This window comes from Bufo gargarizans, chromosome 5, assembly GCF_014858855.1.
Source record: "Bufo gargarizans isolate SCDJY-AF-19 chromosome 5, ASM1485885v1, whole genome shotgun sequence".
Lineage (NCBI taxonomy): Eukaryota > Metazoa > Chordata > Amphibia > Anura > Bufonidae > Bufo > Bufo gargarizans.
In genome coordinates, this window is record NC_058084.1 from 237,058,173 (window position 1) to 237,073,391 (window position 15,219).

Below are 15,219 nucleotides of genomic sequence, written 5' to 3' on the forward strand. Positions count from 1 at the left end.
ACTCCCCTGTATGGATCCCTGCGCATTACTTTTATAAGATACAACAACTGTTTAGGTTTTTTATCTGGAAAAGTAATAGAGGCAGGATCAAATATGAAATATATCAACTATATGGTGGTTTGGCTCTACCCAATCCTATGCTATATTTTTGTCAGCCCAACTACAGCACTTCAAGGGGTGGGGAGCGTTAGGTGACTTGGGAGGAAAAAGTGGTCGGCTGATGGGATGGGCATCGAATAGGTCTCCCCCATTAGCAGCTATAGAAGGAGAGGTAAAAGAGGAAGTGGGGCGTATTCCAACTCTACAACTTATGAGGAAAGTATGGGTTAAAGCAAAAAATATCTTAGGAATAATGGGGCTAATGAATATTTCACCTTTATGGAACAACTCAGCGCTCCATGAATTGGTTGGCCTGAATGGATACTCACAGTGGGAAAATAAAGGAATATGGAACTTAGGACATATTTATTTTAATGGGATTTTAAAGCAATACCAGCAGTTGTGTTCTGAATTTGGGCTGCTCTCTACACAGTTCTACAAGTATTTGCAGCTTAGGCATGCATTGGAAGCTCAGTCCAAAACAACCATGGTGACGTTTGTATCCAATCAGATGTTAAGCACAGCGGTTAATGCAGGATCGGTAAAGGGAACGATTTCCATGCTATATCAAACCTTGTTAGAGGACTTTCTTAAAGGATACTCCCTTAAAAGTAGACAAAATTGGGAAAGAGACTTGGGTGAAATTACAGATGAGCAATGGGAGGAGGTGTTAGACCTCACCCCTAATTTATCTCTCAGTGAGGCGGCGTGGCTATCCCATCTGTACTTAATACATAGAGTGTATAAGACCCCGGTGTTTTTACATAAAATAGGCTGTAGATACAGTCCAGCTTGCCCGAAATGTGGAAGTGCTGAGGCAGATCTACTTCATATGTTGTGGGCATGCCCTTCATTGACATCGTATTGGAAGGCTGTAATACACCTAGTAAACAAGGTATATAGTGCTAATTTTACCCTAGACCCTAAGCTGTGCCTATTGGGCATAATACCAGAAGATAATCTGCAATCTGTTATAGCCACTGGAATAGGGAGAATGCTATGCCAGGCAAGGAAAACCTTAGTGGCAAAATGGATCCAATCAATACCTCCAGATATCTCGGAATATGTTGCTAAACTAAATATGGTGATTCGCCTGGAAAGGGGAGTATTCCAAAAAAGGACAAATCTGTCCAAATTTGAGGCGATATGGGGAAGCTGGATTGATAATTCTGGATGCTGTAGTCCTTGGTTGGCACTTACAAGAAGTTTTTTGTGTACTAGGTGAGTGTATTGAGTGTGGAAGATAAGTATGAATCGGAAGCAAAAATGGGGAGGGGAAAGACCACAGTAGTTAATATATGTGATATGTGTATGCCAAAAATGGTTGCTGGTCAACTTAAATGGAGTTAGGATATGGTTGAAAGTGGATATAGATGCTTGTAGGAGATACTTTATGGGCATATAGGTGATTAGAGGACAGTGTTGTGTGATAGGTTGCTAATGAGTGTTGCGGTGCCGACACCCCAGGGGAGGAGATTAAGGGAGACTGTTATAAATGTGTCCTGCTCTTGTAGGGTTAGGGGAGGAGGGGGGGATTAGGGGGTTACTTGTTAATGGGAGGTTTTACTGATCACCTTGAAGGTGTCTATATTGTAAGACTATATGCTTGGATATATGACTTGACTATGTAGCCATATGTTTTGTACTATATTTATTGTATAAATCTGACAATGGATATTCTTTTTGTCTACAAGCATGACATAATGATGTTAAAAAGACTTAAAACTGATAATAAAGAGATATCTGATAAAAAAAAAATATTTAAAACCAAAAGGCAGTGTAGGCTACCTCCTCCACCGCCACATCCACTGCCTCCTCGACCTCTTACTCCATATGGACCTCGTCCTAGATCAAAATGATTTTATTTTTATTTTTATGCATCTTATGTTATTTGAAGCAATTTCCCTATCCACATTTGTTTGCAGAGCACTTTCCATGCTCTTAACCACATTTTGATGCCATTTGCAGCTCTCTAGCCCTTTTCATGACATTTTTAGAGCCATTTTAGTGCTCAAAAGTTCGGGTCCCCATTGACTTCAATGGGGTTCGGGTTCGGGGTCAAGTTCGGGTCCCGAACTCGAACTTTTTTGTACAGTTAGGCCGAACCCGAACATCCAGGTGTCCGCTCAACTCTAGCCTTAATATCTCCAACATAACTGATATCATAACTATTGTCAATACAACTTGTCTATAAGAGAAACTTATTGCTTTTAAAGATAATACTTTCCCCTACTATGACAAGAACTGGAAATCTTGGTCCACCTTTTCTGTGGGTATTAGATAACTAGAGAGCCATGCCCATTTATTCCTCGGGTGCTATACTTACCTGAGGACACAGGATAGTACCTCCCCCAAGACCTCTTTTTACTAGAGTCATTACTGATTTACTTTCTTTTCCTTGGTTAGAGTATGATTGGAGATCTTTCTGGTCTCTGCTTTATTTTGTGTTATGGACCGCAAACAGGTTCCCGCTGTTGCTTTGAGAGGGGTCTGCACACTAACCACAACAAGAATTTACATTTATGGCACAGTCTTGAAAACCACATGCCAAAAATCTTCAGCTGCATGAACTGCACCGTGACCTTCCTCTGAAAAGAATGGGAATTGGTCTCAGTGTAGATTTGGTCCAATTTTTGGCACAGAATCTGCAACCTGCGCCCAGAAAGCGTCATCTGAACATACCCTAACTTTATCAAGCTGAATAGAACTTGTTACAGGTGCAAATTTAAGCCAGAGTTGGGTACACAGTGCTGCACGGCAGATGTCATAAAATGTAGAGTAGGTGAAATCTATTAAGTAGTTGTAGCACATTTAATGGAATAGACTTAGAAAACTTTAAATGACAAATCAGTTTAACTTTCCATATCACTTACTTTTAACTTCCACTTTCAGTTAAAGGGAATGTGTCATCAGAAAATTACCTCTTGTTTAAATGCCATTTTTATGTTTAACATATTTTTAAAGAATTTTTGATGATATTTTTAATTTTACACGTCACTATCTATAGTTAAACAAAAATCATAAAATCCTGCAGTTTTCCCACTGGTCACTAAGCCTTATAATAGTCAACACTTCGTGGACTATACAGATCACTTTACTGTAGTTATATATTATATTATACCTTTATATATTATTCTAAACTTGCTTGTAATGATAAGGAGATAGCACAATTATGTATAGATAAGACAGGATCCACCATTCACAATAGGTGATTTTCAAAGTTTAGCAAAGTTTTTCTTTGTACAATCACCTCTGCACAGAACATGCCTAGAAAACTCTCCTATAGAAGTCAATGAATTCCCCTCCTGACCATTGTGTGTAGAGACCATGGGGCTGCCGTAATGCAATTTTTTAAAAGCTCAGTCAAGATGGCAGCCCCCATAATAATGATATGAAATCACAGCATACAATAATACGATCATTATCTATACTAAATGTATTGCACAATAATCAAATTACATTATTGTGCATGACAGTATTACAACTTATTTGGCTACAAAAAAGTTATATACCAGTGTAAATCTCAGAATTTGAAATGAAAAATGTGCACCTGCTATGTTTGCATGAGTATGTTTCTGATTTGCAGGACCTAACATCAACAGATGCACGCCTCCTATTTAAATCTCTTTTAAAATGTGCTCTGATGTCAACATGCTAAGCTGGATTCTCAATCTTCTCAGAAATGATGATCGGATTAAGGAGCTGGACTTTTCCAAATGTCTTTTTCTCCATTAAAGGCAGATGCTAAGACCTGTTACATGTTGTGTTTTTGCCTTATAAAAAGTATACCTAAAAGAAATGTAGATCTTATTCTAGTGATCTTAGGAAGCTTTTGCGACACTTTTATACTGAAGACTTGATCATATTCCATTCCAGAATGTGAGTATATGAACAGGACAATGATTCTTTTGTCTTCGCTTTTTTTCATTTGTTTTCTTAATTGCCAATCATTTCTTCCTATAAAGGATATATACATGTTTGCAAGTAAGGTTTTACACTGATTTGAAGAAAAAGTATATTTTGTATTTTCTTATTTTTTAAAACCATTTTAGTATACATAATTTGGAAAAGCTTTTGGACAGATTTTTACTTCTATACTTTACTTGGAGACTGGGAAATCAATATTTTCATTAGAGCTTACTGAAGTGATCATGGGTGGCTAATATTAAAATAATGTTAACAGAAAAAAGTGCATAAAATAATGGACTAAAACTCTTTAATTCTATTTATTTTTTAAATAGTATTTTGATTAACTGTGATTCTTTCATCTCATTAAGATAAATGGTTCTTTTATCGGGGACACAGAATACAGAGGGAGAGGCAAAGACAGCAAAGAGAAAGTCAGAGGTGCCTACAATTGAAGAAGAGAATGATTCCATTGGCCCAGTAAAAGAAAACAGTGAACTGGAGGGAATAGATGAAACTATTAATGAAGAACAAGATGATATTCCATGGATGGGTACAGGGGACCCTCTACCGCAGCTTCTGGCAGTTGTTCCCACGTTGGAACATTGTATTAGCATGCACAATTCCAATTTAAATACAGGAGAAGAATGTGAAGAATATGATGATTTTTCTGATGTTCGAAGTATTGCTTCAGATGACTCCTTTTATCCCCCAGATCTTGAAACACATGGCTATTGGAAGCACAGTGGAGAACACGAAGACGAGGACCAGTTTGAAAATGAAGGACTTGATAGTGATAGTTATAACAGTTTGGAGAGCCTGGCCAGTCCCGAACCAATTACTTTGTTTAAAGCATGCAGTAGTAATAATGTCATTATTTTAAAAGCTCTTATGCGCCAAGGCTTGGAGGAGGAAGAGGTTGGAGAAACAGACAAAAACAACAGGGTGAGTCAACTCCTGTATATCTTTATACATGTATATGTTTTGAAGAGAACCTGTCAGCAGCTTCATACTGACCTAAACAGGGCAGCCTGAAATAGTGACAGGTGCTCAGTTATGCTGAACTGTGCTGTATGGTGCCAAATAAGTGCTGGTTTCAGGGGAAGGTATCTGCTGGGTGGCTCCCCTGCAGCTTCACTCTGCCTAGCTCAGCTTAATTAATACCTCTCCCTATATACAAATAGGAAGAAGAGTACGCTAGACCTTAGGTAGAGCGTGTGGACCACAGAGGGCGCACAAAACAACCGATCGAAGACAATGTTTTTGATTTCAGCAGTATTCCATTTATTCGTAAGACAACGCGTTTCGGGGTGCTAGGGTCCCCTTTATCAAGTCTGAGCCGGAAGGCTGGAGAGATGTCACGGCTCGTCTGCAGAGGCACGTGTGGAACGCTGACCAGGTCCGGCTCAGACTTGATAAAGGGGACCCTAGCACCCCGAAACGCGTTGTCTTGCGAATAAATGGAATACTGCTGAAATCAAAAACATTGTCTTAGATCGGTTGTTTCGTGCGCCCTCTGTGGTCCACACGCTCTACCTAAGGTCTAGCGTACTCTTCTTCATACCGTTACCCAAGTGGCAGGGTGGCTCCTGCCCAAGGCGATCGGACGAATCTAGGCTGCACCAACCGTCAATTATCTACACTCATTCTCCATTGCAGTTGCATCCAATTGATGCAACCACAATAGGTGAGCAAACCATTTCTTTCACTAGAAATCTGATTTGCTGAACTTACTTACCCTATGAGCGCCTTCTCTTTCCTCTTGGCCGTTATCTGCTATATACAAATAGGGGGAGACCTTTCAGAGTTTTTAGATTTGAAATATTACCATAGCTTACATCCACTGTTACCTCTGTGTTCTGTGGAATTTAAAGAGTAAAAAAAAAAAAAAACACACACACTACAGCCAGGAAAGCTGCTATTGGTTTTGTTACCATATTGTTTTAACTCTTTTCTTTCCAGAGTGCACAGCTTAGGGTACTTTCACGGTATTGGAGTTCCATCATAGAGGCTCAATACCGGAAAAAAAAATGCTTCTATTTTGTTATATTTTGCTTTCTGACCTGGGAAACTGATCAAGACGGATCCGTCATGACCCCCAATGCAAGTCAATGGGTACGGATCCGTTTTCTCTGCCATAATCTCCCACAATGAAAACCAGATCCGTCCCCCATTGACTTTCAATGGAGTTAATGACGGATCCATCTTGGCAATTCAAAATATATTTTAAACATAATACACCTGGATCCGTTCATAATGGATGCAGATGGTTGTATTATCAGTAGCGTTTTTGTTGGACCCTGCCGGATACAGCAAAAACACTAGTGTGAAAGTAGCCTTAGATGTAACTTGAACTGTATTTTGGTTTCATGCAATAATGTTTACTATGATTAGTGATCGGTAATATTTTCATCACTTAGTAATCAGTAAGTGCAAAGTAATTCTATTAAATGAATACATATGTACTCCAATAAAACAACTACATTGACACGCTACATGTTATTTTCTAAAAGACAGACCAGCATTGTTAAGTCAATATTTTCATATACAATCTTGACCATATGTATATCTGAAAGTAAAAAGTAAAATACATTATTGAAGAAATCTCCCAAAAGAGAAATCATTTTAGATTTCAGTATACAGTACTTCTGTGTTATACCTGCCAGCTGCCACTAGGGGACAATCACGATGTCCCCATACATAATAGATTAGTAGGGTCTTCAACTGATCAAATGACAGTTAACTTATCTTGAATATTGAAGGTGAAGAAGTAAATAGATCCAATCATGAATGCACATAAATCAAAGATATCTTGGTGAGGATGCTTTTCAAGAGAAGGGCTCAGGAAATAGTGCTCTCAAGACAGAAACCTCAACCTCACAAATATTTCAGATATTCACCCCCAGTCTTCTCTTCTTCTTATGCATTCTGGCAGGTTAATAGTGTTCTGCTTTATCAAGAAGCACAGGAGGAGCAATACAGGAATGAACAGCACTCCTTTGCATTAATGCAGTTGGGGCACATCTCCAGGGGGTGGTAAAAAGTCCCCAATCTAGCATACATAGCAAACAGCCTTTGACAAAGGATTAAATTCCATCCCTTTGGACATGCTGTCTCCATTTTTAATTTTGTCATCTCTTTGTTAATGGACGCACAGGAGGAGCCTGCTGAACATATAGGACTTGGCAATGGCAATTTAAGACAGGAGATGGAGGCAGGGATGTGTTTACAACTCATGCTGCCCATGGCACTGAAATAAACCTGCTCCCTTTACCCTGGGTTCAGACCTGAGCGTTCCGAAAGGAGCGCTCTGTATGCGCGCTTGTACGGGCGTTTACAAGCGCGCATACAGAGACAGCCGTGCACACATTGTCGCGCGTTCCCGAATATCTATGTGCGGGAACGCGCGACAAACGCCCAAAAAAAAGCTCAAGCACTTGTTTGAGCGTCGGGCGTTTTACAGCGCGATCGTACGCGCTGTAAAACGCTCAGGTGAGAACCATTCCCATAGGGAATCATTGGTTCTTGCCTGTCGTGCGTTTTACAGCGCGTAGGAACGCGCTGTAAAACGCTCAGGTCTGAACCCAGGGTTAGGCTATTTAGACATGGCTTATTTGTTGCTGATTTTTGGTGTAAATTCAGAACTAAAAATCTGAGTACTATCCAGTACAATGCTAGGCAATGGGGTTTATATAACTCTATTCTTATTATACAGAAATGAAATGTTCAGATTTTAAATCCACAGCATGCCTTATGCAATTCAGATTTTTGCAGTTTTGCTGTAAGTTTTGTTCCTGAAATGCAAAGGGAAAAATCTGCAGCAGCAGCATCAACATGTAACCCTTGTGAATGTCGCTATGCATTTGTGGCAACCACTGCCGTGGATTGTCTGTCCGTTGTATGTGAATACTTTGTTAAGTGTACCTTCAGCTATAACAGATTGACCAGTCCCTGTGAAGGAGAGATGCAGCAGAGACAGTGGGTGGTCTTGCATTTTAGCAAACGGTACAATGCAGGAAGGTCACTTTTGTTTTGTTTAGGGTATTACCACACAGTGGACACTTTCTGCAGCAGATTTTAGTGCATATTTCTCACAGACTTCTTCCAATATATTGCAATGGATGAAATCCACAGTTGAAATCTTCAGCATAAATTGACATACAATGTATTTGTATCACAAATCAATTTATGCTGAGGATTATTTCACAGCATATGGATAAGCTTGTTTTATTTAGAGGGAAAATAAAAAAAATAGATTTTTCATCAAACCTCAGCTCAGAGCCCCAATCAGACCCCCCAATGTTAATCAGACCTCAGATTAGACCCCTAATCAGACCTCAGATCAGAACCCCAATGTGAATAAGACCTCAGATCAGACCCTCTGTGTGAATATGACCTCCAAACAGACCTCAGATCAGAACCCCAATGTGAATGAACCCCCCCCCAATCAGACCTCAGATAAGACCCCTATATAGACTTCAGATCAGACCCCAATGTGCATAAGACCCATATTCAGCTCTCAGATCAGACCCCAATTCAGACCTCAAATCAGAGCCCTATTTTAAAACAGACAGCAGTGCAGGCCAAAATAAATAAATAAAATCAACTTACCTCTCCTGCTCCGGTTGCTGCCACAGCTTCTCACATCCAGCTCTCTTCTTGTTCTTCCTGCTATATTCTGTGCTGTGATCCATCACATACAGCGTGAGGTCACAGAATGCTGATGTACTCACGCTATGCGCAGTCCCAGCACAGCATGAGGAGCCTGCAGGAGAAGACCAGGAAGTAGTTAATACAGAGCCCCGCATGCGGAGTGCTGCATTCGCCACTTCCTTGTCCTTTTGTACAAATTAGTATTCGCCCCATAATACGCACTGACTCCCCCCCACCCCTTTGGGGTAATAAAGCGTGTCTTAGGCCTCTTTCACACTACAGTATGTCCATTTCAGTGTTTTGCGGTCCGTTTTTCACGGATCCGTTGTTCCGTTTTTTTGCTTCCGTTGTGGTTCAGTTTCCGTTCCGTTGTTCCGTTCCGTTTTTCCGCATGGCATATACAGTATACAGTAATTACATAGATACATTTTGGCTGGGCATAACATTTTCAATAGATGGTTCAGAAAAAACTGAATGGATACGGAAGACATACGGAATCATTTCCGTATGTGTTCCATTTTTTTTGCGGACCCATTGACTTGAATGGAGCCATGGACAGTGATTTGCGGCCAAATATAGGACATGTTCTATCTTTCAACGGAACGGAAAAACGGAAATACGGAAACGGAATGCATACGGAACACATTCCGTTTTTTTTGCGGAACCATTGAAATGAATGGTTCCGTATACGGACCGTATACGGAACGCAAAAAACGGACCGCAAAACGGAAAAGAAAAACGGTAGTGTGAAAGAGGCCTTAAAGGGTGAAAAATACGGTAGTTCCCCAAACTAACGGTGCCGTGAACTATTGGATTATTTGTCAGCAGTACATGCCCTGTGTTCAACAGATGATGTGCTGCTGAGACTGGTGCAGAAGGTCACAAAGATGTAATTGCGACCACCTGTGCTGGGATGTGACAAATTGCAGGCAACGGCAGGAAGGTGGGAGTACATCTTCTGTGGGAGTATTCATTCACACTTCTGGACAAGCTTTAGCTCCCCCATTGGAACAAACTTTTAATTATTGACGATGATGAAGACTGAGGGAGGTTGCATATCTGGATATTAAAATCCTGTGGGTAAAGGTCATGGGAGGTGATCATCTAATGCCTAGGCTGCACAAGTCTTCATTTGCCATCCATACAGGGAACTCACAGTCCATTAGCCCGGGCTTGTCTGAGATCAATTGCAGCATGCACTTATTCCTCTTCAGTGGGTGCTGCTTTGTGCATTCATGCTTTTAGAGTGGTTTCTTTGGACACATCTTTTGTTGGCACTTCTATCATCTTGGCAACCTGTTATCGTGATGTTACAACCACTTTAAGCCTCTACCTTGGGCAGGGCAGATTTAAGTAATTAGTGGGCCCTGTGCATAGGTTTCATGAGTGGTCTTCCCCTCCTGAACACTGGGATTTTCTAAGATACTAAAATGTTTTAAAAGGTTATACTGATATCATTACCAAGAATGGGGAGTCAGGCAAGCAATTCAGCAAAGATGGAAGTTGCACGTAGTCCAGAAAAGACTCTTCTCAAAATGCACCAGAAGGACTAGACAAATGGACTACACCAACCTTAGTTTTAACTAGCTCCAGGCATTCAGCGAGGGCTGCTCAGCAGATTCCTGCTGGGGTTCAGCTCATTAGCAGGGAGCTGCAAGATCTGAATGTCACCTACCACTGCTTTGTAGTGGTTATAAAAGGTTGAGCAGTGTCACAACATTGATGATCCATCCCAGCACCCCCGCAGACTAGCTTTTTGAAGAGGCAGCGATACTTGTCATTGTTTAGCTGCATACCATCTAGATTGTAGCACCGTTGCAGTGTAATAATAACTCTCAATTTTCAAAGAAAGGAAAAAAGGACAAAATTTGCGACGCACACTGGAGCAATTCTTTTTACATCACACCACACCTCTAACCCTTCCTAATCTCTCTCCATACATGCTTAATCCTGCTTATTCTCCTTTGTGCCCCCTCTCAGTATGGATTTTGCTTTGTGTAACATACCTTAGTAGTGTTCCCCCACTGATTATGCCCCCTCGGAATAATGACACCCTCCTAGTGCCCACCCTTACAGTCTGAATGCCCCCCTAGTGATCCCCTTACAGTAAGAATTGCTCTTTTGTGATCCAATACAGTAGTTATGCAGCCTAGTGCCTAGTTGTGCCCCCATACAGTAGTTATAACCCCTTAGTACCCTCATAAAGTAGAATGCTCCCTTAATGCACCTTCACAGTAGAATGGTTCCTTATTGTCCCCACACAGGTTGCATGGTATCTTGTATGTATCCAGTAAGCCTCTCTTTTGCGTAATAGTCTTTTCATGTCTCCCCCTCTCCTGGGCTGCTGGCCCTGCTCAGTAACTTTAAATTTTAACTGTGAGATGGAATGTTCCTCTCTGTGAAAATGATAGAGAAGAAAATAATATTTTCGTGTTTGCTATTGCGATCTTCTCCTCCAATGTAGATCTTCTCTGTCATCATCTTCTTCACTCGGTCCAGACTTCTTTCAGCTGCGCCTCGTCTCTGCAGAGTATGACACACAGACATCTTAAGTTCCTCACATTTCTATCATCATCCCCCAACCTGGAATCCCCACAGTGTTATCCTGCTGCTCGCTGTGCTCCCCAATACCCCCAAATACTATCTTGAAGGATAGTAATAGTGCTCCTAGTAGTCCCACCAACAGTAATTCCATTCTAGAATGCTCTCATTAGTAATACTGCCCCTATTGGACCCAACAGTGATAATGCTCCCCAAGAATGCCCACATTAGTAATACTGCCACCTACAGTGCCCCCAACCGTGTTAACGCTCCCCAAGAGTGCCCCCATTAGTAGAAGAGCCTTCCAGTATTAATAATACCCTCACAGATCCCCCAGTAGAAATAATGTCCTCTATTGTTCCCCCAGTGGTAATAAAGCTCTCTACAGGCCCCCCATAGTGTTCTCAGTAGAAATAAGATGGATTTATAAGTCCCTCCTACAGAGCCCACAGTAGTAATAAGAATGCCTATAATGTCCCCTGGATTTATAATACCCCTACAGTGCCCCCAGTATTTATATGGCCCCCTACTGTTATAATGCTCACTCTGAAGTGCCCCCAGTATTTATAATGCCCCTGTAGTTATATTCCTCCCTTCACCATACAGTCCTATGTAAATAATATCACACCATCTCTACTGCCCCCTCCAAAATACAGTCCTATGTAAATAACATTATTTCCCTCCCTCCACCATAGAGTCCCATCTAAATAACATCACACCATCTCTCCAGCCCCCTCCAATATACAGTCCCATGTAAATAACATCACCTCCTCCCTAGCCACCTTCAACATACAGTACCAAGTAAATATTATTGCCTCCTTCCCAGCCTCCTCCAACATGCAATCCCATGTAAACATCACCCCCTCAACATTTAGTCCCATGTAAATAACATTATTCCCATCCACCAGCCACCTTTAATATACAGTCCCATGTAAATAACATCACTCCCTCCCACAGCCGCTATCAACATACAGTGCCATGTAAATAGCATCACTGCCTCCCCAGCCCACTCCGATATATAGCCCCATGTAAATAACATCACTCCCACCCACAGCTGCCTCCAACATACAGTTTATTGTAAATAACATAGTCCCCTCCCACAGCCGCCTTCAACATACAGTCCCATGTAAATAACCTCACCCTGCCCCAGCCCCCTCCAACAATCAGTCCCATATAACATCACTCCCTCTCCTAGCCCCCCCCAACATACAGTGCCACGTAAATAACATCACCCTCTCCCCAGCCACCTCCAACACACATTTATAATGAAGAGAATATGGCCCAATGCTGACCCCTGAGGTACCCTACTAGTGCAGTGACCCAATCTGAGTGTGTATCACTGAGCCAGTTACTTAACCACATACAGACATTTTCTTCCAGTCCAAGCGTTCTCATTTTATATACTAACCAATTATGTGGTTGTCACGATACTAGTGGAATACTGCTGGAATCCAATGGCAGGGACAAGGCCTGTACACAGGAAACACTGGAGTCTTGAATAGGAGGTTGCAGGACTGAAGAATGCAGCAGAGCCAGACAGGCGGAGCCATTACTGGTAGAAACGCTGCAGGACTGAAGGATGCAGCAGAGCCGTTACCGGTAGCAACGGTTCAGGACTGAAGAATGCAGCAGAGCCGAGGTCAGACTAGCAATGGGTCGGGGCACTTGGCACAGGAACGTAGTCAAACAATCCGGGTCGGCAACAAGAGGTAGCAGGATCTTCACAAAGTAGCAGGATAAACCACAAGTAGGAGAAACAAACCAGAGAGCTAGTTCCAAACAAGAGGACTGCACGAGCAGAAGCTACAATTAGTAACAGGCTTGAGAGGTTTAAATGTGAAACAGGAAGTAAGATGGCACCCAGCTGAGACACAATCCACCATCTTAACTGAGGGAGAACTTGAGGGCAATTGAACTAAACGGACGTAGCAGGATGATTCCTGACAGTGGTACAGTATCAAATGCTTTGGAGAAGTCATGATATACAACATCCATTGATTTGCCATGGTCAAGTCTAGAACTTACCTCCTCATAGAAACTGATTAAATTAGTGTTTGACATGATTGATCCCTTATGAAGTCATGCTGATATGGCGTTATTTGCTTATTTTTATTGAGGTACTCCAAGATAGCATCTATTAGAAAACCTTCAAACAGTTTACCCACGACAGATGTTAAACTTATCGGCCTATAGTTTCCGACTCTGTTTTTGGACCCTTTTGAATATTGGCACCACATTTGCTAATCCTGTGGAACACTCCCTGTCAATCTATCTAGTCCATAAATCAGAAATAAGGGTCTGGATATGACATCACTTAATTCTCTTAGGATATGGGGGTGTATGCCACCTGGCCCCGGCGATTTTTTAGATTTTACAGATGCCACTGTACTTCTTCCTGGGTCAGAGAGGGCACTTTTAATGGGGAATTTACTTTGGTATTCTGCATTTCATCTGACAGTTTATTCTCCTCAATGAATATAGTGGATTTTTTTTTTCTTCATAGGTTTGCTTTCTCCTCATAGCTGTCTGCAACTCCTCCCTTATCACTCTGTAAAGGACAGACTTGAAGAACAATATAGGATTAGTATTACTCTCTTTAGCAATTAATCTCTGTCTCTAGTTTGGCTGCTTTTATTTGTCTTACATATTACATATTCTATTTTTACCTTATCGTTTATCAATGCTTCCTTGCTACCCTCCTGTTTTAGTGATTTAAATGCTTTATTTTTGTCATTTATTGCTTTCTTTACAATTCTATTTATCCACATAGTTTTTTTCTTGTTCCTTACCCTTTTATTCACATAAGATCTGTACCTCTCACAATTAGAGTTTAGGATGCTTTTAAAAATTTCCCATTTTGTGGCTGTATTTTTGAGGATGTTTTCCCAGTTAGTTAGGCCAATGGACTGTCTTAGTTGGCTAAATTAAGCTTCTTTGAAGTTTGGTATTTTTGTGCCTCACTTAACCTCTTATGGACACAGGTCATACAGGTATGCCCTGATGTCCGAGTCCTTAAGGACTTATTTTCGATCACTGCCTGAACAGAGTGCCTGCTGAAATCATTCAGCAGGCACTCTGTGACAATGTCGAGGGGAATCCTGTGACCCCCCCATATCGGCGATCGCAGAAAACCGCAGGTCAATTCAGACCTGCAGTTTCTTGCGTTTCCGGGTCATTCTGGTCTTCGGTGACCGGATAACCCGGAATAGGATGGTGATCGGTGGTGTAATAATACACCAGCAATCACCATCCTTAGATCCTGAAAGGTGGCGGTGACATCACCTCTCAGGATCGCATCCTATTGGCTGGACAGATGGGCAGGGGTTAACTTCCCCCAGCTCTGCTCTCCTCCTCCACACTGCTTCTGTGGAGCCATGAGGGAGGAGCTCGTCCATCTACCTCGGGAAAGTTTAGATTAGGCAGGTAGACTGAGGGATAGTTTACGGGAAAAAAAAGTTTTTTTTTGTGCTTTACCCTGATCGGGTGTCTGGGGTCCATAGCTTACCCCCCTGACCCCCCCCCCCCCCAAACATTTTATGGGGCACAAGCTTTTTTTTCTTTTGTGCGTGCGCTGACTGTGGCCGGCACTCTTAGCGCATCGCCCACCCCACTGCTGATCAGCGAGTTTGAAATTTTTTTTCTTCACATTTTTAGGGATTTTTTATTATTTTTTTATTTTATTTTTCTGTTAGGTTTAGGGTGGGTTAGGGTAGGGTATAAGTGAACGGGAACACCCATCCCTCCACACACACACGCACACTAAATAAAGTTTTACACACACACACATACACACACTACCCTATGGCCTGCTGGATGTTCTTGGCCGAGGAGGCATACATCCTGCTTGTCTCCGACTCCGAAAGCCCCAGTGAGGACGAGGATGACCCCACTCTCCTCTTGTCATCCGCATGCTCCTCATCATTTAGTGATGATGATGAGCCCCCAAGGTGGCGGAGACTCCGCTAGGCCCCCATGTCGGGAACCCTGTCGCCCACAATAGTAGGAGCAGCCCTGGGGCTC

The 15,219-nt window shown here is 41.9% G+C and overlaps 1 protein-coding gene across 1 annotated transcript in view; it reads left to right on the forward strand.

Moving 5' to 3' along the window:
- Nucleotides 1–4,380: 4,380 nt before the first annotated feature.
- Nucleotides 4,381–15,219, forward strand: part of ANKRD33B (ankyrin repeat domain 33B) — a 326,077-nt gene continuing 315,238 nt past the window's right edge. Inside the window, exon 1 of the mRNA XM_044295465.1 lies at nucleotides 4,381–4,950. Coding sequence (XP_044151400.1) covers nucleotides 4,381–4,950 — 570 coding nt within the window. The remainder of the gene's footprint in view (nucleotides 4,951–15,219) is intronic.